Source organism: Diceros bicornis, chromosome 7 (assembly GCF_020826845.1).
Source record: "Diceros bicornis minor isolate mBicDic1 chromosome 7, mDicBic1.mat.cur, whole genome shotgun sequence".
NCBI classification, from domain to species: domain Eukaryota; kingdom Metazoa; phylum Chordata; class Mammalia; order Perissodactyla; family Rhinocerotidae; genus Diceros; species Diceros bicornis.
Window position 1 is genome coordinate 5,924,535 of NC_080746.1, and position 24,757 is coordinate 5,949,291.

The 24,757-nt window shown below is 49.6% G+C and overlaps 1 protein-coding gene across 1 annotated transcript in view; it reads right to left on the reverse strand.

Moving 5' to 3' along the window:
• Positions 1-16,357, reverse strand: part of ST14 (ST14 transmembrane serine protease matriptase) — a 41,566-nt gene extending 25,209 nt beyond the window's left edge. The window contains exon 1 of the mRNA XM_058544803.1: positions 16,187-16,357. Coding sequence (XP_058400786.1) covers positions 16,187-16,267 — 81 coding nt within the window. The 5' untranslated portion in view covers positions 16,268-16,357. The remainder of the gene's footprint in view (positions 1-16,186) is intronic.
• Positions 16,358-24,757: the final 8,400 nt, after the last annotated feature.

Consider the following 24,757-nt stretch of genomic DNA (forward strand, 5'->3'; position numbering starts at 1 on the left):
GGTGCAAAGTGTGGCTCAAAATTCTTTTTTTCTCTTTTTCTTTCTTTCTTTTTGCATGTGGATACCCAATTATTCCCCTATCATTTTTTGCACAGACCATCTTTTCTTTACTGAATTGCCTTTGCAGTTTTGTCAAAAATCCATTGTCCATCTATTTGTGGGTTATTTCTGGATTCTATTCTGTTCCATTGATCTCTTTGTCTATTCTTATGCCAATACCATACTGTCTTCATTACTGTAGCTTTGTAACTCAAAAAATCTATTTAAATAACACATGACTTTAGCAAGGTTGCAAGATACAAGATCAATATATAAAATTCAATTGTATTTCTATGTATTAACAATGACCAATTGGAAATTAAAACTAAACAATACCATTTACAATAGCATCAACAATACGAAACACTTGGGGGCAAATCTGACAGAAGATGTACAATACCCGTACACGAAAAATACAAAACACTGCTGAGAGAAACTCTAAAAGAGCAAAGCAATATCCCACGTTTACGGATTGGGAGACTCGACATAGTTAAGATGTCTATTCTTCTCAAATTTGTCTACAGAGTCAATACAATCTTGATCAAAATCTCAGCAGGCTTTTTGTAGAAATTGGTGAGCTGCTTCTGAAATTCATATGGAAATGCAACAGACCGTGAAAAAGAAGAACAAAACTGGAGGACTAATATCACCTGATCGCAAGACTTATAAAGGCAACGAATGCTCGCTTTTTTAAATTTCAAAAACCATGTATTTCATTTCCAAGAGTGATGTTTTGTTCTTTGCTGGCTACTTTCTTGAGCAGCCTTTTCCTATTTTATAAATGCACTATCTTGCTGTTTCTTAGATACCAGCTAGATTTTTCCATATTGTCTTTGGAACTTGATCTTTGCCTTTCTCTTTCAGGCTCTATGTTTTCTTTACGTGCCCAATGGTCCTTGGTTGTCTAATCAGATTTAAAAATGAAAAAATAGTAAAGCTTTAGCTAGACTCTCTGAACAGACTGTCTGTATGTTTACATGTGTTAGAAAAAATGTAACAAAGTAGTAGTTTATATTTATTTTCAACTTAGAGAGTAATTTCACAACTGTTTTCTTACCTGATCCTCACAACAACCCTGGAACCACTCCTGACCGGTGCCATTGCCCCCGCGCTACAGAGAAGGAGAAGAGAAACGACGACCTCGCAGGATCGCACAGCCACGTAGTGGCAGGTCCAGATTTGATCCTGGTTTTCCACCCCCCAGTGTAGTCAGTTTCCAGAACTCAGGGAGCAAGTATTCATGGAAATGGGAAGCAAGCTCCTTGGGAACGGAAAGGTGGCCGACAGCATGGACAGCAGACCCAGGGGCCACCCCCAGCCTTGCCATGGAGCAAGGCTGTCAGCAGTGGGACTGGCTCAATGGCAGGGCCCTGGTCGTCCCCGCACTGTGAATTCTGGGGCTCCACTCAGCCCAGAAATGCTGTTTAATCAGTAACTAGACTGCTTCCTTTTATAACCCTACTCTCGGCTCCGTTGTCAGGCACATTAGAGATCATCTTGCCTAACCCAGTCATTTTATTGATAAGGAAACTGAGGCTGAGAGACAGAGAGTGACCTGTTCAAAGTCACAAAGGTAGCGAAGTCAGTAAAGCAGAGCCACACCCTGCCAACCCTAGCCAGGTTTCAGGCAAGCACATGGTCGGCAGCCTCCAGTGCAGCAGGCGACAGGGAGCTCCCACCCACTCGGGCTCAGCTGTGTATAGAATCATGTCTCCACACACAACAGTCTCTCCACGGGGCCTCAAAGCCAAGGCAAGAGAGAAAGTATGCCGGTGCCTGCTTCTGCCTCTCTCTCTCTTTCACGAAAGTAAACATACTTGCAGGTGCACATACAAAACCCAGGGCTGTGAAGCCAGGTGCTTGCTTACCACAGAGACAGAGGCCACGTAACTCTCATGGCCAATTCCCACCGGCCAGCTCAAGTGAGATCCTGGCCAGAGTCCCCAGAAACACAGCATGGCTCAAGGCTAGCTCAGACAAGAGAGCAAGGAATGACTTCCTGGAGGACAGATGGGCACGAAGGGCTTGGTACTCACAGAGTAAAGACCCTGGAGGGATGAAGGGGGAGAACCCAAGGGGCAGGTTGCAGGGAAGGATCAGATTATCGCCATTCCCATCCAACTTCCTAGAGGGACAGAGGGAGTAGGGTCCAGAAATCCAAGAGTGCAGATGCATGAGGCCTGGAGAATATTATATTTTCTGTTGTTTTAAGCACACTAGTTAGTGCAAGTGAAACATATCCTCCCCACGGCCAGTGGCTGTCCAAAAAACTGGCTTAGAGAAGGTATGTACGTGATGCTATAGGAAAGACCCTTGCAGTCACCTGACTCCCAGTAAGTGAGAAACTCACCAAGGCTGAAAGCTAAATGCCGAGCAAACAAAACTCTGTGTCCAAGTCAACCAAAGAATCCTCCCGCTAAGAGGACTCTTCTCCTGGTTCCCCAAGCACACACTAACAGACTTGTCACCAGCTCCAGATTCTCCAGGACCCACTCTCCCACTGGCTCCAGGACTAGCAAATCCAAAGCCGGAACTTGCCCTTGTGTGTGTGTCCTCAAGTGTGGTCCTCACTAGAGAAAGGCAACTGGTAAGTGCTTACATTTATAAACAGCAAAAGTAATACTAACTATCCAAAAATCCACAGAAGATTCCAATCAAAGCAGACAGGGAAAAAATAAATCTTCATGCAAGACTTTTCTTTTTTTTAAGATTGTTCCTCATTTGGCTAAGGTTGTGTGTGATCTGCTGGGAAGGCAAGGGATGAACCTGAAAACTGAAGATGTCACTCAGAGGCCTGAGAGGGACCATGAAAGGACATCACATGACAACTGGTAATCTGCCCCACTGTTGAACACCAAGGTCAAGGGGCAGAGGTGACGTCACCGGCTGGAGACACAGGTGTGTTGCTCAGACCTGAAACTAAGACAAGTGTGGCTAGATTCATGTGTCACTGCCAACTCTGCCATTGATTTGTGGCAGGTGCTCTTCATTTACAGGTTTGGTGATTCAGTGTACCCACCACTTAGATGGGACGGATTTCAATTTTATGATGTCATCACTGCCACCATAATCATGACAACCATAAACTATCCCTGAGAGTGTTCAAGCAAGAAAAGCCAATCCACACATCTGCAATGGTTTTCCAAGGTGAGGAGGCACTTCTGTAGCACTTCAAAGATGCCTTCCTTTGCAAGGAGAAAGACAAAGCCAGCATAACTCTCATGGCCACTCCCTGATGCCAGCTAGCTCCTGGTTAGAGTCCCCAGCAACACCACATGGCTCAAGACCACCTGAGACGACAGAGCAAGGACTGACTTTCAAAAACCAACTCTGTATTTGTCATCCTGGGCGATGATGAGCACAGTAGAAGTGCATAGCACTGAGATATCAGAGGTGAAACTGGAGAAAAGCCTATTTTTCAAGTTGCTGATTATGAAGGGACCCTGTCTCCAGCCCACATGCAGGCTCCCGACGGCAGGGGCTTCACCAGTCCTGCCTCCATTGCAGGCCAGGTCCAGCACAGTGACCAGCAAAGAGAGGACGCTAGATTTGTTCATCACAGGATGACCGAAGGTTCAAATAAAGAAGGGAAAAGAAAGCCCACATTGGAATCCTCCACCCAACCTGGGGCAACAGATCCCACAAGAAGCCAGATTCTCAAGAAATCCACAAGAGGCTACAGTTCCTGTTGTTTGTACAACCACAGCATTTCCCACACTTGTCGGGCCATGAAAAATAACGATAAAAAAATAAAATAAAACAAACACGGTGCTTGCTCAGCATCCAGATTCCCAAGCCCCTCCCCCTGGAGGTTCTGCTACAGCAGGCCTGGGATCTGCAAGTTTACCAGTGCCCCAGGTTATTCTTAGGAACTTGAAAGTTCAAGACACACTGCAGCCTACCACTCCAAGAGACTGCCGGCTCACCCACTTCCCATCACAGTGAGAGGAGCCGGCCGCTCACGTCAAGTTTCAGTTGGCCTATTCTAAGCAACCACCCAGGATGCAGAGTACCTGCTGTGGGGCTGGACTTGGCTTCTGCGCCCTGGGACCTTCCCACAACAGCTTATGCGCACCACTCCAAGTCCCTGAGGCTGCCGCCAGAGTTCCTCAGAGACACACACTCCCAGCAGAGGCCTGATCAGCTGGCGGTGGACTCACTAAACCTCTTTCTTTTTGTCACCCAACCCTCTCACCATTGCCCTTTGACCCAGTCACTGTCCTAGCTGCCCCACCAGAAAAAGGAGCTGCTGGGAAATGGGCGAGGCCGTGGGGCCCCATGGAGGATCAACAACTACCTGTAGATCTGTGCCCCCAAGCCAGCCAGGGCACAGAGAGCTGACTCACAGCCAACAGTCCCTACTGAAGGAAATAATCCCGAACTCGGCACACCAGGTGAGAGCAGGCAGGACAGTCCCCAGGGCCTGACTCAGCCGACCGTGGGCACTCAGCACAGAAACCCCGTGGTCCCTGCCAGCCAGTGTCTGTGTCCTGCAGGTTTCACACTGTGGCCCCTCCTCAGCTCCCTGCCCTGCCCAGGGCCCTGCCCACACAGCCGTGGGCCTGGAACACCTGCAACGAGACCCCATAAGGGTACAAAGAACAGGCGGGGGGAGGACCCCCAGATACAAGTCTCTTCTTTCCCTTTGGAGGTTGATGGGCATAACCCAGATGAGAGGTCAGGGCCGAGAGCCCTGAGCCATCAGGGCAAATAACTCTCACTGTGCCTCAGTTTTCCCTTCTTAAAAGAAGGTTAATAACCCCCTACAGGCTTCTAAGTAGAGGTGTTATAAAACATAACGAGCTGATTCTTGCTAACGTCAGGGGCCTAGCCCCCATCTCCCTTCAATTGAGATTTCCCCACCAACCGTCCATCCACCTGCCCGAAGCCAGGCAAGCCCCATTCCTCCCTCTGGTCTGGTGGAGCAGCGGGAGTTCACGTTCACACATCAAAACGAAACAACAACAAAAAACCTTAACAGCACAAGTCTACCGTGAGGACCTCAAAGAGCCAGGCAGCAGCAGACCAGCCGGTCTACCCAGAAGCCCCGGGGAGGGCCAATGAAGGCCGGCCCACGTCCACTGCCCTCTCATCACTCCGCCCTGACGGAGAGTACCAGGGAGGCCTCCAGCTCCTGTGCCCCTCTCCCTCCCCTTCCCCACTGAGGAAGGTAGGAGGGGCCTGGGGAGAGAAGCAAGCCCTCCCAGGGGCCTCTCCCCTCAAAGCCCAGGGGACATTCACCCAGCAAAGCCATGGCGCTCACCTAACCACATCTATGCGCTGGGCCTTGCTTTACACAGCAAGTTTCCAATCTTTCCAAAACATCTTTTAAAACATTGAAATCTTATTTCAAATGCAATTTTTTGCAGCACCTTAAAATAATAAAACAAGAAATAGGCTGGTCGAAATAGCAGCAGGACCCAGAGGGCCTCCGTACTATTCCCTGAGATACTGTCCCCAAGCCTGTGACAAGTTTCAGAGCCCCGAGTTAGCCGGGGCCTAACCCAAGGCCCTTCTGGGCAGCCATCGGGGAGGGGTCTGCACATGGACCAAAGCCACGGAGGCTCTCGGGCGCCCTGACAGTCCCCAAGGGGCTTTCCCAACCCCCACTTCTGCACCTCGCAGCTCGGTGAGGGAGCAAAGGCCTCTACACACATAGTCATTATTTTTGTGCATCCTTGTGCCATGTTAGGTGTTTTTAATACATATTATCCCTAATTCTTAAAACTAGGTTTCATTTTCAGATGAGGAAATGGGTTAAAAGAGGGTAATGTAGCAAAAACCCAGATATCTAAAAAGTGGCAGGGCTGAATTTCAGACCCAAATCTGACTCCAAAGCCAGTGTCTTCTCAGAGGCTCTGCTGCTTCTCAGGGGATCGGCTATCACCCCCTGCCCCCAGCGCTGCAGACAAGCACAGCGAGCTCAGAGATTCACTGCCTTGAAGAACACTCTGCAAAAGTCTACCGGCTACAAAACCCACTTCTTGGGCCCAAGAGGCAGCCTGCGGTGCCCACCACTGGATATGGATTTCCACCCCTTCAACACTGGTCGAGGGAGCTGACTCCCCCACCTCTGACCTTGCCCCCAGCCAGAAGGCCACCAAACCCGTAAGGAACCAGGAAGCTGGTCCCATCCTGCGCACTCAGAATGGCTCGGATCCCCTCACCACCTACCAAACCCGCCTGCCCTGGAGGATGCAGCCCAAGGCTGTGCCCCTCTAGGAAACCTCCGTGGACCACCTCAATCCACAGCACTTTCTCCCGGGGACCTCCCCTCTCTTGCGATCTTACCACCCATTTGGCATCAGTGATTCCCGGCTGCCACGCTGGGTAGACCAGGCAGTCCTATGAGGTCAGGGTAACCTGGTTTTCTCATCACACTGCTTCTCTCCTCCACCCCTTCTACCCTTGAACTTGCCCAGGGTTAGCACTTGATTGATTGATTGACTGATTGAAGGACTTCTCTCTCCATAGTCAGACTTAGGTGGCCTACCCAGGGCAAGCTGGTATAAGTTTCCAGGTGTCAGGGCCCAGGGAAGTTTCCAAACTTATGTCCCCGAGGTACCCTCATCCACCCCTGGAAGGGGAGAGAATGCTCAGTCCACACCCCAAGGTGCTGCTGACAGGCCCCAAGCTCTCTGGTGTCAGCCTGGCCCAGCCACCTGCTATACCCAGCCCCATCTCTCCCAGTTCTCAGTTAAATGCTCCTCCCAGGACACAACCTCTTTTGTAATTCCAGCCAGAGAAATCCATATTGGCTCCAAGATCACCTGTGAGAGAACAGCACCACCAGTCCTCATTTCCCACCCCCACCCCACTCCAGCGCCTTGATCCCACTAAGTCCGCATGCCCTGTCCCTATTTGCCAGAGATCCTCTTCCGGACCCAGCCACTCCCGCCTTTCTCCTGCCCCCAGTCACCGCACTCAGGGGCATCTGCCTGCAGCGGCACAAACAGGTGGCTTCTCCCAGAAACTAAGCAAGAGAAACGGAAGGTGAAGGCAGCACCATGTAATTTCTTTTTGTTCTTTTTCTCGAATGTTCACTGAACCCACATTCTGATTTCACAGGCTAGTGGTTTTTTTTACTTATTGAAATTTTTATTGAGATCGTGGTAGATTCACGTGCAGTTGTAAGAAATACCGAGAGAGCCCTTGTACACCTTGCCCAGTTTGCCCCAGTAGGACCATATTATCACACCATGACACTGACATAACCCACCGGGCTAAGTTCCCATTTACTTGCATTCACTTATGTATGTGAGTATTGAGTTCCATACAACGTTATCACTGGTGTATTCCTGTATCCACAGGCAGTCAGGACTCTGAGCAGGTCCAACACAAGGATCCCTCCTGCTGCCCTTTTGCAACCATGCCCACCTCCCTCCTGCCCCCCTCCACACTAATCTATCCTCCAGTTCTATAATTGTCATTTCAAAAATGACAGCAGCGGAGCGAGCTCACTTAATCGCTACACCACAGGGCCAGCCCCTGTTTAACCTTTTTTAACAGCTGCCTTGCTGGACCCAGGGATCTGCAGAAGTTAGGAGAAAAGCCCCGAGCCCACCAGCCTCCTGCCTAGATTCCGAAACACCTCTTCCGTAGATCCCAGGCATGTTTTCGGAGCTACAAATCTCAGAGGCTGTTTGGGTAAAGGACTGACTATGCAAACAGGAAAGCACTGCCACCAGGAGAGGGCGCCTGGGGGCCTACGTCCACGATTACAAACCAGAATCTCCAGGCTGGAAGTAAAAGGATAGGAGCTAGGAGTGGACTGCGGAACTGTGTCCTTGGAGTCAGATTCCAAGAGCTGGGACAGATTGTAGACATCAGCCCATCTCCCATCTTCCCAGAGGGAAACACAATTTTCATTTAGTGCCAAGATTGGGAAGTTCTTCCTTCACCCCAGAACTATGAGCATCACAATAACTCTGCACATTATTCTCATTGCAATTAGAAGCAGCCTAACTTCTGCTCAGGGTGGCTCCTGAAATACTCCAAGGCGGCACCGTGCTCTGAGTGTTCTCTTTCTCGGGCTAAACATGCTCAACTCAATCATTCAAAGTGTTTTCTAAACCTCTGGCTATCTCGTTCAACCTCAGTTAGCCATATTCCAGCCAAGACACGGGACCCAAAATTCAACAGCATAATCCAAATGCAGCCTGGCCGGCGTGGTCTCCATGGGGGCTGTTCGTCAATGACCTCCCTTATCCCCATTACTATATTTCCATTAATTGTCTGATAATACATTCATTAGCACACACAAATAATAAATATAAATAAATAAAAAATAAATAATGATATATCTACTTGATGAAAGCTTATGCAGCATCAAAAATAGTTTTTCAAAGAGTAGGTAATAAAATGGAAAAACTATCCAAGACAATGTTAAATGAAAAAAAAAAAGTCAAAAAGTATATGGAGGGCCGGCCCCATGGCTTAGCGGTTAAGTGCGTGCACTCCACTGCTGGCGGCCCAGGTTCAGATCCTGGGGGCGCACCGACGCACCGCTTCTCCGGCCATGCTGAGGCCGCATCCCCATACAGCAACTAGAAGGATGTGCAACTATGACATACAACTATCTACTGGGGCTTTGGGGGGAAAAATAAATAAATAAATAAAATAAAAAAATAAAAAAGTATATGGACACTTCCCACCCTTCTAAACTCGGCTCAGGCCTCTCCGCCAGGCAGCTCCCGAGGAGGGCCCCCCTCACTGTTCTAGCGAGGTAACTTCCTCCCATAGCACCCCATGCACACCTCCGTCTGTCTCACCCTCTCAAGGTCAACCACTTGCTCCTTAACGATGGGAAGAGGAGAGGTGGCTGTGTCTTGCTCCACAGTGCTAGCATGGATTAAGGTATTTAATAAATGTTTGGTGAATTAATTAATTACAACAAGTCTGTAGCTGCAGAATAGGAATGACATTACGATTCCATTTGGGGAGAACACGTGTACACATATACATTAAAATCCACGTATTAGTTTATGCAGAGAAGACTTGTGGGAGAATATAAGCCAAACTACTTATAGGGGTTATCAAATCTGGGGGAGAGAATTTCAGAGGAATTTCACTTTCTACTTTGTATATTTCTGCATAGCCTGACTTAAAAAAAAAAAAAAACCTTTCTAACTTTTGTAATCAGGAAAAAAAAGCAACTTGTTTTAGAAAACATGCATAGGCAATACCAAATTATTAGAATGCCTCTTAGGGTACTTTCCCCCATTTTTTAATTCTTTCTACTTATCTGAGTTAGCCAAATTTCTTTAAATATGTATATATTAGTCTTTTAATAATAATTTTAAAAGTACAACCAAATAAAAATATGGGGGAAGGGAATTTACTTTAGATTTTAGAGAGCCCCATCACATGCCTGACTCTTACTGAGCCTGCCGTTAACTCAAAATTCTGGATCTCCTGTGATGCCCGGCTTGCTGGCTTGCTCCTCATCTCCCGGCTCCTCAGGTCCCCGAGGCCCTCCTCACATCACGACACGAGGAGGGAGGTGGGTTTGCTTCGTGGCAGGGGGGTGCAGCAAGCACAGCGCTTACTCCCAACGCCGATGGACACAATTCTGCTCTTGGCAGCCAATCCCGCAGGCTGTCCGGGTCCTTCTGACTCATAATTAAGTCATCCAAAGTATCGGCCTTTCCCTCTCAGTAGGTTGTCATCTACAAAGACGACAAGTCAATGCTCCAAGACCTCGTCAGAGTTGTTACGAAATAAGAAACGGCACAGAACCCAGGAGGGAGTCAGGAGCAGCCCCGAGGCCACCGCCCAGAGTGTCTTGGATCCATGAATGGACCCTCTGGGGCACAGTTGTTCAATCAGACACACTGTCCTCCAGCCCCCGGGCCTCCACCATGCCCAGCAGACAGGAGGTGGATACGTCTTCCCCAGAACACAAATTGTATGTGCGCAACAACAAACTAGATAAAATGTTTGCGCAGGGTAAGGAGTGGAAAGAGGCATGAAAAATGTAAACAACTTGATTTGTTGGCTTGAGTGGGTGAATTGTTTTTCATTTTAAAATTTCCATTGTGATTTTTAATCAGGTATACAATAAATAAAGCTACATTTTGTTCAAAGCCTTGTTGAAATCGAATCTCCAGTCAGTCTCCTGGTCTACCAGGTGAGCCACCTCATCAAAAGGGGAAAGCAGACGAGTTCGATAGGAGAAGTTTCAGTGGACCTGCGCTGGTACCTGGAGCTCACCACCCCTGTCCACTGACGTGTTCTGGGACTGTGCTGGGGACACGCACCCATCACCACGGCCCCCGGGATACACCTGTGTGACGGCACTGCGGTTAAGAGCGTAGGCTTTGAAGTGAGGCAGATCTGGGCTGGAGCCCTTGCTCCACCTCTAACCACCTTTGGGCCATTACACAAACCCTGTGAGGCTCAGTGTTCTCATCTGCAAACTAAGCATTTCGTTGTAGAGTTGCTGCGAGGATAAAGAGAGATGATGGACTGAAGTGCACATATTCAGTGATGGGTAGAAATGATTGTCATCATCACATTCTTCTCCACCTTTTCAGCATCCTCATCGCCATCTCAGAGAGTCAAAGGACCCAAGACTCTGACCAGTTAGTCAACTATCACACGGATTCTAAGGATTCTGTTGCTAAGCCCAGACAGAATAAGCAAATTCTGAAAATACGAGATTCCAAGACAGAATGTTAGTAGGGACCTGCTTCTAGAAAAGTTTTTACCAAAGAAAAAGCGGCAAAAAAGAGGCCCACGAACTCTAAGCAAACCCCAAACACGCTTCTCACCACTGCCATCCAGGGTGAGAATTCTCGAGGAAGCCCAGAAGTTCCCATTCCCATACTACTCAATGGCTATTATAATTTTGCAAAGCCCAGGTATCTCAGAATCATCCCAAGAGAAATACAGTTTCTCACTCAAATCAAACCAATTCTTACCATTAGTAATCCATTCCTTCCCGAGCCCATTGGGCTGACAGCCCTGTCTTGCACTATAGCAGTCCAAGTAGAATACAGCAGAGCCAGGCTACCTAGGTTCAAATCCCGATTCCACTACTGTTTTGCTCTGTGACCTTAGGCAAGTTACTTAGCCTCTCTGTGCTCCATTTTCCTCACCTAGAAAAGGATAATAATGATAGTACTTACCTCTAAGGGGTGTAATACATGGTACATGCTCAATAAATGCTAGCGATGATTATTAGTATTCTAGATACTCCAGTAGCATGCACACTGTGTCAGAAGCAACAACATCTTTCGGCACTGGGCCCCTTGGGGGCTCTGTCACACTCTCCTTCCTCTTCCAAGAACAGACTTTGTCTCTTAGGATAGACATGAGCCAACAGCCCGGGCACAACTACAGGCCAGAGAAGGAACTGACACCAGGGGAACTCCAGGACCACAGCGGCCACGCCCCCCGGGGCAGTGAGAGCCCGGGTGGGGGAGGCTGTTGATGACATGGCGTCTTGCCAACATGCCAGCTCTGGGCAGACCCACCCTCAGACGGTTCCCACAGGTAGTAGGCAACTTAGCCTTCTTGGGCAGCTATCGAGCTAGGGTTGTCTTCTCTTACACCTCAGTTTTCCCATCTCCTAAACGAGGGCCACGAATTTCCAGGTCTTCCCAGGACCAAGGTGCAGGGACGCCCCCTGGGGAAGGCAGGCACCTGGCCCATTGGAGCACCTGGGAGGGAATCTTAGTTTCCCTCTGCTTACTACCTTCCCTGCTCTTCTGGCACCCCTGCACACACTCTCCCTGCACACCCTCCCTCTACACACCCTCCCTGCACACACCCTCCCTGCACACACCCTCCCAGCGCACACCCTCCCTGCACACACCCTCCCAGCGCACACCCTCCCTGCACACCCTCCCTGCACACACCCTCCCTCTACACACCCTCCCTGCACACATCCTCCCAGCACACCCTCCCTGACCACACCCTCCCTGACCACACCCTCCCTGCACACACTCTCCCTGCACACCCTCCCTGCACACACCCTCCCTGACCACACCCTCCCTGCACACACCCTCCCTGCACACCCTCCCTGCACACACCCTCCCTGCACATCCTCCCTGCACACACCCGCCCAGCACACACCCGCCCATCACACACCCTCCCAGCACACACCCTCCCTCTACACACCCTCCCTGCACACACCCTCCCTGCACACACTCTCCCTGCACATCCTCCCAGCATACACCCTCCCTCTACACACCCTCCCTGACCACACCCTCCCAGCGCACACCCTCTCTGCACACACCCTCCCTGCACATCCTCCCTGCACACACCCTCCCTGCACACACCCGCCCAGCACACACCCGCCCTCTACACACCCTCCCTGCACACACCCTCCCTGCACATCCTCCCAGCATACACCCTCCCTGCACACACCCTCCCTGAACACACCCTCCCTGCATACACCCTCCCTGCACACACCTTCCCAGCACACACCTTCCCTGCACACACCCTCCCAGCGCACACCCTCCCTGCGCACACCCTCCCAGCACACACCTTCCCAGCATACAACTTCCCTGCACACAACTTCCCTGCACACAACTTCCCAGCACACACCTTCCATGCACACACCTTCCCAGCACACACCTTCCCAGCATACAACTTCCCTGCACACAACTTCCCTGCACACAACTTCCCAGCACATGGCCCTTCCAGAGAGCCTAGCATATGCTCAAGAGAATCAAGAAAGAGGAAGTTTTTTAAAGTTTGTTTTCTATGGTGGGAGGGGGAGGGGCGAATGAGAGGGAGAAAGGGGTGAGCAGCCGGTTACAGTGGTCTAGGCACACACCTCCTTCTCGTAGAAGGATCTTTCTCATAGACAGAAGCTGCGTAAACAGAAGGAAATGAAAACCAGAAGACCACAGGGAGAGGGTCTTGTTTACCAGCACTCTTCGGACAGCTGCCCTGTGCTCAGCGGGGCAGGCCAGCTCCTTCCACCAGGCCAGCACCCACCAACAACCCAGTTCCTGGCCCCTCCACACGCATCCTACTAACACCACATCCCCTGACAGCTTGTCTCGAGACCTTTCTCCACTCAGAAATTCAAACTCATGCTTTGTACACCATGCTGCAACTTACAAAGGGCTTTCACATAAAGAACCCCTTTCAATCCTTGCCACAAACCTGTAATGTAGATGTCATCCCCATCTTATAGCCACAGCAACTGAGGCTTAGAGAGAAGGTAACATCTGAGATGACCTGGCAGGAAAGCGGCGGCACCAGATCTCGGCTCCATGTGGGACACTCCCACCACCACATCACAGGGGCCGCCAGCCCCAACTCACCTACCCTGCCCTTCAAGCCTGGGTGAGCCCCCCTGGGCTCATCCTGAATCTAGTACTATCACACAGAACTTAACTCCCAGTCTCCCACACTACACTGGATGTTCCCTGAAGGCAGCAACTGTGTCACTGGGGTCTTTCTCAGTGTTACTGCCCCATACCTGGCACATGCTCAGTCGGTGGGTACCTAATAAATATTTGTTACATGAATGAGTGAATGTTCAATCAATTAACAAAGAGATGACTCTCTGAATAGCCAGAGCTGTACAGCCTAGCTCCCACAACATCTGATTTTGACCCCACAACATCTGATTCTCCAATCCTGGTCTCTGCATGCCTAGGGGATACTGAGTCTTACCTGGGGCAATCTTGACTTGAGAAGGAAACAATGGATGTCAAAGCAGCTTCATGGCCACCACCAAATATTCAACAGGGGCCAAGACACTGGGTGAGGCAGGCTTCCCAGTTCTCATTAACAGCCATAATAATTGGCATCTGCATACCTGCTCTCATGCAGGCAGGGCTCACACAATCCCCAGACACAGTGTGTGCATCAGGGCCCCAGAGATGGTGGGGAACACAGAGGCAGCCACTTCCCGAGTGATGGCAACAGGTGGGGGTGGGGCAAGGGACAGAGTCGTCAGCCTTAGGAAGGACATAGCCAGATACAAATACCACCCAACAGAATCTTTCTCCATCCATGCAGAGATGGAAGTAGCTGCGAACAAGGAACTCAAAAGCAACAGTGGCCCTATGGGGCCTGCCTTGACCTAGCAAAGCTCTGCTGACAAAGAAGGCAAACCCAGGGGCAGCATGCACCTCCTGGTCAGAGAAGCAGTCAGGGCCAAGTCTGCAGACCCTGACTGCAAACACAGCAGGGTGATCCAGGGAGTGAGAGCTCTGATAAGGCGTCGAGTGGGAGGAATATTTGAAAAATTCCTGGAGAAATGGAAATGAGCTTGGGCATCGTAGGCTACTTCCTTCAGGACACTGTGTCACATCTATCTTAGCATGGCTCTCAAGACCATCAGTTCCTTAAGGCAAACTCTTATTTGTTTTGGAGAGCCCACCCTCCAACAGTGCCTGGGCCAGGACTAGATATGGAGTTGGTTCAACAGAGCTCGGCAGGAGAAAAGACAAAGAGTGATCCATATGAAAGCAAGTCACAGAATCAGAAGTGGAAGCAAGAGCCCGATGGAGTGGAGGATGGATGAGCTTCACAGAAAATGAGCAGGGACCAAGAAAGCAAGGGCTTGCAGGGGACAAGAGAAGTCAGCTGGCTGTGGGGCTCAGAGTGTGCAGGTGAGCCCCAGGTCTGGGGAGGGAGTGTGGGCAGTGAGATGGCGCAGAGGAGACTGCAGGAAGGCCCAGCTCTCCCAGTGTCAGCAGAAGACAGTCCCAGAAAGGGAAGTCAGCTGGGAAGAAAAATAGACCTGAAATAACAAAGACCCAACAGCAGGCCCTCTGCTGAGGAGGCAGGAGTCTAGAGCCCCAATAGGCAATTATCAAGTGTTCACAACCATGACAATCACAGAAAGGAAAAGAGAAGGCGTCCTTCCAGGTGGATCTGCCTCAAGCAGGGCGGAGACTCAGCGGGAACACAGGCCCAAGCCTCCAGGCTGGCTAGGCGGTCCACACTTCCTTCCTCCCAGGGAGTGGAGAGTGGAGAAATCAAGGGTGGCTGGGCTCAGTTCCTATTTGCGGTTGGCTAACCACCGCAGCCCCAGAATCTGGTCTTCTGCAAGCTCCCTAAGTCAGGATGCTACTGGAAGAAAAGGAGCTGATTTCAGAGAGCTCCAAAATCTGGCCTGACATGGGAGCCACAGCCACAGTGTAGGGCAGCAGAGGAGGTTACTGGACCCAGGAACACGGGGGAAAGTGAGAGCGCAGGGCAGCCCTTCATTTGCAGAGCGGTAAAGCTCCCTCACAAAACAGCCCTGCCTCTCAGCGCCTGCGCAGTGCCGGCCCTGACCTGGTGGGCACTGGCCTTCCGGAAAACCTGGGGTCCTCGCTGGACAGAGAGATGGAAGCCTGGCTGCTAGTCCTGCCTGGGCCCTGCCACCTAGGTGTGTCCTTCAATAAAGTAACTAACAGCCCCTCCCCAACCCTCTACCTTAAGATTTAACATCTTTGAGATCTTTCAAGAGGTCTCTCATTGTTCTTTCTGCCTAACAAGAGCTTCCAGCTTCAGTATCTTCTACACATCCCTTCCAATCAAGTCACCTTCCTAAAGAGCTCCATCCCCTCTTGGAGACGCCCAGGCAAGCCCAGCCCTGGAGTCCTCAGCTCCAGGCTCCACGGCGACGAAAGCCCTGGACCCCCGAACGCCCTCTGCAAAGGGCCCAAAACGCCTTCTGACCAGAAGAAGAAAAGAAATTCCTGCAGAGGCCCAGAATGGCTACGACTCCACAGGCCTGGGAAATATCCCTTCCCAGCCCAAATCCCTTCCCAGCCCCTCTCTGAGCCTTCGCGCTGGTTCCTTCCAGATGTGCATTAACAGCGCGGAGTTCGTGGAGGGACTGACACGGAGCCCTGTTTTCAGGTCAGGGAGAGGACAGTGGGGCAGGAGGCCGGAGGAGCGATTCGGCGTCTCCAAGGACCCGAGGGCTCCCGCCTCCATCGTGGCTGGCGCGCAGCAGGGCTGGTACCAAAGTCCGGCCAGGCACCCGCCAAACAGGAAATTCCACCTGTCGGGCCAGCGCCCGGCCACAAATGGGCAACGGAGCGGCTCCCTCTGCCAAGACCAAGTGCGGCGCTGCAGGCCCGGGGGCTCCCGAGCCCCGACCCGCCGCGCAGCCCGCGCCCCCGCGCTCGCCGGGCCCGGCCGGACGTAGAGGGGGTGCCCGGGCCGGCCCCTCGCGCTCGCCCACCTCAGGCCGCGAGCTGTACTTGAGTCCCACGCCGAAGTCCTTGGCGCCCCCTCTGCCCTGGCGGGCCCGGTTGCTCTTCATGGTCCCGGCGGCCGGTCGGGGGTCTCAGAGGCGTCGTCCCCGCGGGCGGCGGGCTCCCATCGCCGCCGGGGCCGGGGCCGGGGCGTGCCGAGGTCCAGCGCAGACCCGGGCGCCGGCCGCGCGGTCCTCCTTCGCGCTTCCTGCCCGGCGCAGGTAGTTTCAGGGTGTGGCCTCCCGGGCCCGCCCCGCCGCGCGGCCGCGCCCCTCCCGGGTCCTTCCCGCCTCCCGCCGGCCCCCGGAGAACCTCCGGCCCTCTGGTGAAAGGGGAAAAGACGGCCAGGGGCCTGAAGGTGATGAGAAAGGAAGATGCGGAGACTTGACTGGTGGTGGCCATTGGCATTAACCGTGCCCTGACCGTCACAGGCCCTGGGTTAAGTACCAACAACAACAACGAAAGTTATGCACCTGCTCTTGTCTCTTCCTAGAAGTGGCCCTTTACGCTGGAACACAGCCCTTCCATCCGCCTTCATGATGCCAACCATGGTTTCTCTCCCTCCCTCTTGAATTTTCAGTCTCTCTCCTTCTTGCTACATGACTAGGTCTCAGTTATAACCCCTCCAAACCCAAACAGAAACCAGAACTGCCCCTTGGCCCAGCCTCCCCCTCCAGCCACTGCCCTCCTCTCCCTCGGGGCCAGGAGCTTCCTCTTCTTCACTGTTAGGAGGTCCCTGCTGCGGCCTGCGGCCAGCTCTCCCTGGGTGAGTCACCGGAGACCTGAGCTGTTCAACCAAATGCCCTCTTACTGTTCCCAGCGTTCCCAGCATCCTTGACCGGTTCGCAGCATCTGATGCTGATTGATCCTGCCCTCCAGTGCCCGACTTCCCTGGATTCTGGTCCTACTTTCTGGCCCCTAGATGTCATGGTTCCCAAAGTTCCCGCTTCAGCCTTCTCCCTTTTTTCTCTACACTTTCTTGGCAACTCATCTCATCTTATGGCTGATGAGGTAAATAGGTAAATCTTTCAATAGGTAAATCTGCCTCCCTAGCATCATGAAGGAGTGCCAATTTCACATTAACAATTGCCTGGAACTTCTCTATTTGTGTTCCACTGGTATTACATAGTCAACAAATATGATTGAGCACATATTATATGCTAAGCACTGTTCTAGGTGCTGGTAAGCAAGAGTAAACAAAATAAAAATCTCTGCTTTTCAGTCAACAAGCCCTAAAGTTCCTTCCCAGACTTGCACACCTTCCACTGTTTTCTCTGATTACAATAGTCTCATTCTCCCGGGCTCAAAACCTCGGAATCACTCCTGACTCTCCACCCCCATACATCTCATATCTAATTAGTTCCAAATCTGGCCAAGTCCTTGTCTCAAATAGCTGATATGTACAGCCCTTTCTCTCCTCCCCGTTTGAAGACCCCTATTCTGGTCCTCACCACCCTTTGCCTGGATTTGTGTAAGAAGCAAATGGATCTCCTGCCTCCAATTTGCCACCCTCTTTTCTCTCCTATACACAGCAATCAGGTTAATCTTCCTAAACCACAGCTTCTTTAAAACCTTCAGTGTCTCCTGGAAGAAGTCTGACCTCCTTAGCATGGCTTTCACAATGTGGCCTGTCTTTCTTTGCAAACTAGCCTCCCAGTGTTCCTATCTGGACCCCTTCTCTGCAGCCAGACTTTCCAACCTTTGCCCCTTTCCTAAAGCTTCTCACGCACTGGGAAGCCCTCCTCCCTCACACTCATCTCTGCGTATTGAAACAAAGTCACCCACAGTAGTCATTGGTGTTGTTCACTGAGTGTTTCTAGCTCTCTGCCTTCTGGGCACAGGCGAGGATTGCCCCCTCCTCTTTGAAGTTAGCTGTGGCCATATGGCTCGCTGTGGGCAGGGAAATGTCAACTGAGGGGCTACACACCACTTCCAGGTAGGAGCGTGAGGAGGCCACGCACAATTCGCACACCTTCTTCCCCTGCCAATGTGATCCTGGAAGCACATGTTTAGATAAAACATCCATCGTCACCTCGTGACCCTGTGGCTGCAGTGAGCAGAGACCCCTGCTGACATGCACTGGATACGCAGCCAGCGTGAATGAGAAGTCAGCTTTTGGGGTGTTAAAGCACTGAGAACTGAGGATTGTTCAGCACTGCGGCAAACCCAGCCCCTGCTGACTGACATACTACCTGCTCCACAAGAGTTTCCTTCCCTCTAAACCAGAACTAGGTCAGTTGGTACCTCTGTCGTGGAATTTATCACCTTTTCTTTGCATTTCTGTCAGTGTCTTACTCATCTTTGAGTCTTCGGAGTCTAGCACAATAAATCATGTCAGTTTAATAAGTGCGAAATAAATCTGCCACCTTCTATCCTATAAAGCATTCCAAAGCTAAACAGAAGGTATCAAAACACTATTGTCTGCATATTGGGAAAGAGGTGCTACAATTACCAATGGCTCAATCCCCTGCAATTTGTGTGGGTAATTGAAAGTAAGCCGGCTCTGAAGTAACATAAATGAGATGGCACTCAGAGCACTCAGGCCTGCTGTTCTGCTACAAAAGGAGTGTCTCACATCCTCTCTTGGGTTCCCAGAGCATTGTCTTTTATCTCATGAAGCTAGAAGGCCCTCAGTGCTGTCATTTGAATGCAATACATATGCAATGCATTTATTGAGATTCCAGATCAAGGGGAAGCCATGCAGGCCAAGACCCTTCCCCTATGATTCATTGTGTCATGTCAATGTACATTAAATCCAATTGGCTTAATCTTCATAAAATTATGATATGTGTGCTTTTATTGCTAAATTTTAAGTGAAGAAACCCAAGAGCAGACAGCCTAAATGATACGGCCACATTCTCACACTCACAAGGGGCAAATCTAGCCTCAAACCCAGATTTGAGCCTAAGGCCCATGTCATTTCTCTGCTACAACCAGCTCACACCACCTGCATCACCGTCCTCTCCCTGCCCCCACACACTCTTGCTCTGGAGCTGTCACCTCTCAGGAAGTCCTTCCCTTCTTGATCCCAGGGCTGCTTGCAGAGGAAGTCAGGTCTGTGCCCTTGCAACTCCCTCAGGAGGCCTGTCCAACTAGCCCCAATGTCCTTGGGGTCAGGGCCAGTTAGAGGGTGACCACAGGCTAAAAGACACTGGCTTCAAGTGGTGGTAATGTGGGAGACAGTGGGGCCACGTCAGGGAGCCCCAGCCCAAGTGTAAAATCACAGAGCTCTGTTACCGTCCAAGATGGTGAGAGCAGGTGGCAAACCCAGCCGGGCAGACTGTGCCAGGCTGCAGGCAAATCCCACTCCTGCGAAGAGAGATCTGCAAACGAGGTGCAGGAGAGGTTTAGAATGAACGGGGTAAGGCTGAAGGAACCGGTTAAGGAGGCGTCATTCGTGAATGTATCTAAACCTTGCAGAACAACAAGGTTTATGTATTTGACACCTAGTGCCACTTTTGCTTTTGTGTTGGTGCAGCAATAGCACTTCCCTGTGGAAGGTAAAAATGCACTTTCTAAATACCAGTTGTTTAGTAGCCACCAGGTAATGCTGCCTTCTCCAGACACCACCACCCATGGCCCAGTGCACAGCCATGGGAGGCTTGAACCTCTCCCATGCTCCAGGCCTTTTCAGCGCTACTCCATCGGCCTGGATCCTTCCTCACCTCACCTCACCCTGCTTTGTCTCCTTCTCCTGCTGAAATCCAAGTTCAGCTAAAATATCACTCCTATGGAACTTTCTCCAGGCCTAGTTTCTCTCTTCTTCCTCAGTTCTTCCAGAAATTGGTGCACTCCTCAATTAGAGCTTATATTCCAGAGCACTTTGATTTTCCTGGTCCACATAAGACTCTTTAAATGCCGTTGCGAGTTGGAGGACAGTCCATGAAGCTGATGAGCATATCTGTACATTAAGCCCTTGCTCAGGCTTCTGCTCTTGGATTTCTTCACTTACAATTTAGGAATACAAGCATTTACCTCATCTATCATAATTTTATGAGGATTAAACCACATGGGTTCAGTGTAATGACATATGGTTACACTTCTGCCTCTGTCACACACATAGCATGCGCTCAGTAAGCTGACATGACACAATGAATCATAGGGGAAGAGTCTTGGCCTGCGTGGCTTCCTCTTGATCTGGAATCTCAGTAAATGCGTTGTGTATGTATTACATTCAAATAACAGCACCAAGTGCTTTCTATGTGAAGGTATTTATTAGCTCCTTGAGATAAAAGTTGATGCTCTGGGGGCCAGCCCCGTGGTGTAGTGGTTAAGTCTGGCATACTCCACTTGGGTGGCCCAGGTACTCGGGTTCACATCCGGGTGTGGACCTACACCAATCGTCAAGCCATGCTGTGGCGGTGATCCACATGCAAAATAGAGGAGGATTGGCACAGATGTTAGCTCAGGGCTAATTTTCCTCAAGCAAAAAAAGAGGAAGACTGGCAATAGATGTTAGCTCAGAGCAAATATTCCTCACCCAAAGAAAAAAAGATCATGCTCTGAGAACCTGGGAAACCACATGAGACACTCCTTTTGAGGTAGATCAGCAGGTTTTAGTGCCACGAGTTCCATCTCGTTTATATTACTTCAGATCCGGCCATCTTAGTAAATGGCTTCCTCATCCATTTAGTCAAACAATTCTGAAGATATCAACTGCTTCTTCCTTTTCCTTATCCACCCACAAACAAACAACACAAACAAATCAACAGCTCTGTCAGTTGTACCTCCAAAATATACCTGGAATATATCTATTTCTCTTTAGGCCTCTTCCTTCAAGCCACCATCATCGCTCCCTGACTACACGTGGCCCCTTGGAAGCTCTGCCTTCTTCCACTGGGCTCCTCTCCAGTTCGTTGTGACCACAGTGAAAGATCCATGGCCCTGCGTCACTCCCCTCTCAGAACACAAATCTCTCGAAGGCAGGATCAGTATCTGTTAGTTCCCCAGCTCACACTCAATAAATGTTTGTTAAATTATTAAAAAACTAAATGGATAAGTGAAAATGTAGGGCCGGCCCCGTGGCTTAGCGGTTAAGTTCTCGAGCTCCGCTACTGGCGGCCCGGGTTCGGATCCTGGGCGCGCACCAACACACTGCTTGTCTGGCCATGCTGAGGTCACGTCCCACATACAGCAACTAGAAGGATGTGCAGCTATGACATACAACTATCTACTGGGGCTTTGGGGGAAAAAATAATAAAATAAATTAAAAAAATAAAATAAAAGTTTTTAAAAAAAAGTGAAAATGTAAGTAAATGTTTTCTGGTTTTCCATTATCACTTAAAACTTTTTATTGTTAAATGTAACACAAATATAGAAAACAGCATAAAACAAATATACAGCTTACAGTGTTATCCTCAGACGCCATCCTTGTCATGGCTACTTGTGGACACCCCCCAGCGCCCCATGCGCCTGTCCCCAGAACAAGGCCCCCCCACTAAGAGCCGCCACTGTATTGACTTCCCCTGGCGATTACTTTCCCGTTTCTCTTCATGTGGTTTTATCATCCAGGCCTGAATCTCTACACACTGTAGTTTAGCTCTGGCCTGCTTTCTGTTTGTCTATCCGTTTGTTTGTTTTAAATATGTCTTTTAGGTCTCTTTTAAAGATTTTATTTATTTATTTATTTTCCCCCAAAGCCCCAGTAGATAGTTGTATGTCACAGCTGCACATCCTTCTAGTTGCTGTATGTGGGACACGGCCTCAGCAGGCCAGACAAGCGGTGCGTCGGTGCGCGCCCGGCATCCGGACCCAGGCCGCCAGCAGCAGAGCGCACGCACTTAACCGCTAAGCCACGGGGCCGGCCCGTTTTAGGTCTCTTTTAATCTAGAGGTTCCCACTTCATCTTTTTTTCCTTTTGCAATTTATTTACTGAAGAAATCAGATCATTTGTTCTGCAGACTCCCCACAATCAGGACCTTGCTGATTGGATTCTCAAAGTGTCATCTGTTTAGTGAATTCCCTTTCCCTTTGCATTTCCTGCAAATTGTCCTTTGTATCTAGAAGCTTAATCCGATTAAGTTTTGATTTTTTTTTTTTGGAGGGAAGATGACTTCATAGGTGGTGGTGTGTTTTTCAACATGAGGCACGTCTGCTGTCTCTTGTATTACTAGCTTCATGCTTAGATTCTACATTCATTAGGAAATGCAAACAGAAACGATTCGATTTATCATTCCTTCTTCATTTACTTGCTGGAATACTTCTGTAAAGAGAAAATTCTCATCTATGTGGTTGCCCAGGGGTAACATTTGTATAGGGGAGGAAAGATAAAGCCCTGAGTCTTTCCCTTTAGTTAGCTGTTTTCAAAATAGTTAATTCCCTAACATTTTCCAAAGGGAAGAGTTTGTTTGCAAAGTGTTTGCTTGTTTTTGTATTATTATGATTTCTTGGATGTAAACATATTTGATACGTTTTGGTTCATTCCCATTTTTGTGCTTATTGATGTTCAACTTGTCCCTCTTTGGCCAGTGGGAGCCTTTTTACTGAGTTGCCTGTGAGTCCTTTTGACCCAATCCTACCCATCTTGAGCATTTCTTTGCTTTCTGGTAAGATGTTCCAGATTCATCTTGTACATTTTCTGCCCAGACATGCAATCAGCCATTTCTTCAAGACATCTAGGTGTCTTTTAGTGAGAAATGGTATTTCAAGACAATCATCTGGGCACAAGGGATGTTCCTTTTTTTTTTTTTTTGAGGAAGATCGGCCCTGCACTAACATCTGCCAAGCCTCCTCTTTTTGCTGAGGAAGACTGGCGTAGGCTAACATCCATGCCCATCTTCCTCCACTTTATATGGGACGCTGCCACAGCATGGCTTGCCAAGCGGTGCGTCGGTGCACGCCCGGGATCCGAACCGGCGAACCCTGGGCCGCTGCAGCAGAGCGCAGGCCCTTAACTGCTTGCGCCACCTGGCCGGCCACGGGATGTTCCTTGCTACTTAGTTGGTCATTGTTTCTGGGGCTTTCATTGGACAAAGCTAGGAATTTTTTTTTTTTAGGGATTTTTTTAAAGAAAGAAAATATCCAACAAATTCATATTGATACTTCCAATTCAAATTTAGGACCACGGGGTATTGACCGAACTTATTCTATCTTGTATCTATATTTTCTTTTTCCCACACTGAGACTCCTTGTTGTCATGTCACCTATTTTTTTTTTTAGCCCTATTTTCTTTATTAAATGAACGCGACAGATAACAATTTTCTCATTAGAGTTCAGTGAATTTGCCCTAATGGAGTTTTTGTCAACTTGCCAGCTCACAAACAGCAGAATACTCTAGCTAATTTGGGCAAAAAAGAGGAAATTATTAAAGAGTCTGAGGAAGCTCACAGAATCTCTGGGAGGGCCAGGGAGGCAAGAAAGGAGGCGACACAGCCAGGAACAAGGCCAGCCACACCACAAGGCTGTTCCGGAAGCCCCTACTGTTCCGGTCCCAGGGAGACACCACTGCAGCTCGTCCCAGTGAGACCCACCCTGGCCACCGGTAAAGCTGCCACTGCTGCTTGAAAGCTGCCTGCCTCTACTGTCACCCTCCCCAGAGGGTGGCCTGTGTCCTTTCTTTGTTCCCTCTTGAATAAGTCTCTTGTGAGTGCATCTCATTGGCGAGCCTAAGTTACACCTGTGCCCTACCTACCAGCCGGCTGGGAAGTCGCGTCTGGTTCCTGCCTTGGGTAGGCAGAACTTATAATACGGAAATTCTCCAAATACAGGAAGGCTGCTCAAAAGACACCCTGGTGTCCATAAACTGGGCAAATGCAGATGCTCTGAGCTGGTAGTCTGGGAATGTGTCTTTGGAGCCTTTCTGGGAATGCATTACCCTGGGCTACATATTTGATGCTCTGTCTTGAGAGCATCATTGAGAATTTCCCTTTCTCTGACTTCCCCTGGCCTGTCCACATAGTCAGCACAGCCAAGTTCATCCCTTCTCCCATCTGACGTGTGCAGCTGTGCTCCAGGCTACTCCTGACCCATGGGGCCTGCATGGGCTTTTCAAAAATCAAAGTATGCTGACTCACTCGCTTACATTCTGAGCTCAGTGCTCATGTGCCTAGTTAAAGGGACTTAAGTTTTAATCAACTAAGGTAAATATATATGCGTGTGTGGCTTTAAAAGATTCTTGCAAAGTATTATCTTCACTGCATTTGAAGATAATTCTAGTACTTCAACCATAGAACGAGAAAATGGCAAGGTTGACATTTCTACTCTACTCCTAGTACAAGCTGTTCAATGGCCATGTTATCAGGTTAAAACAATTATCTGATAAGAAGTTGGCAAAAAAAGCTTTAAAATATCAAGACCACGGATTTACATTTACTATTAACAATGACATTCCTCTCTTTCAGTGTTAAGTTGGATTTTGAGCTATTAATGAATACAATGAGGCCAACATGATTAATGAGACTTAAAAATTAAATGTCTAGTGCATGACGACAAGCCACCACCATTTTTTTAGTGCTTAAAGTCATGCAATACTCAATTTAGTAATTTACAAAATTTCATTAAGGAATGATAAATGTACAGCTTGAGGTTTCTTAATTAAAGCCAAAGACAAAAGGCTATAA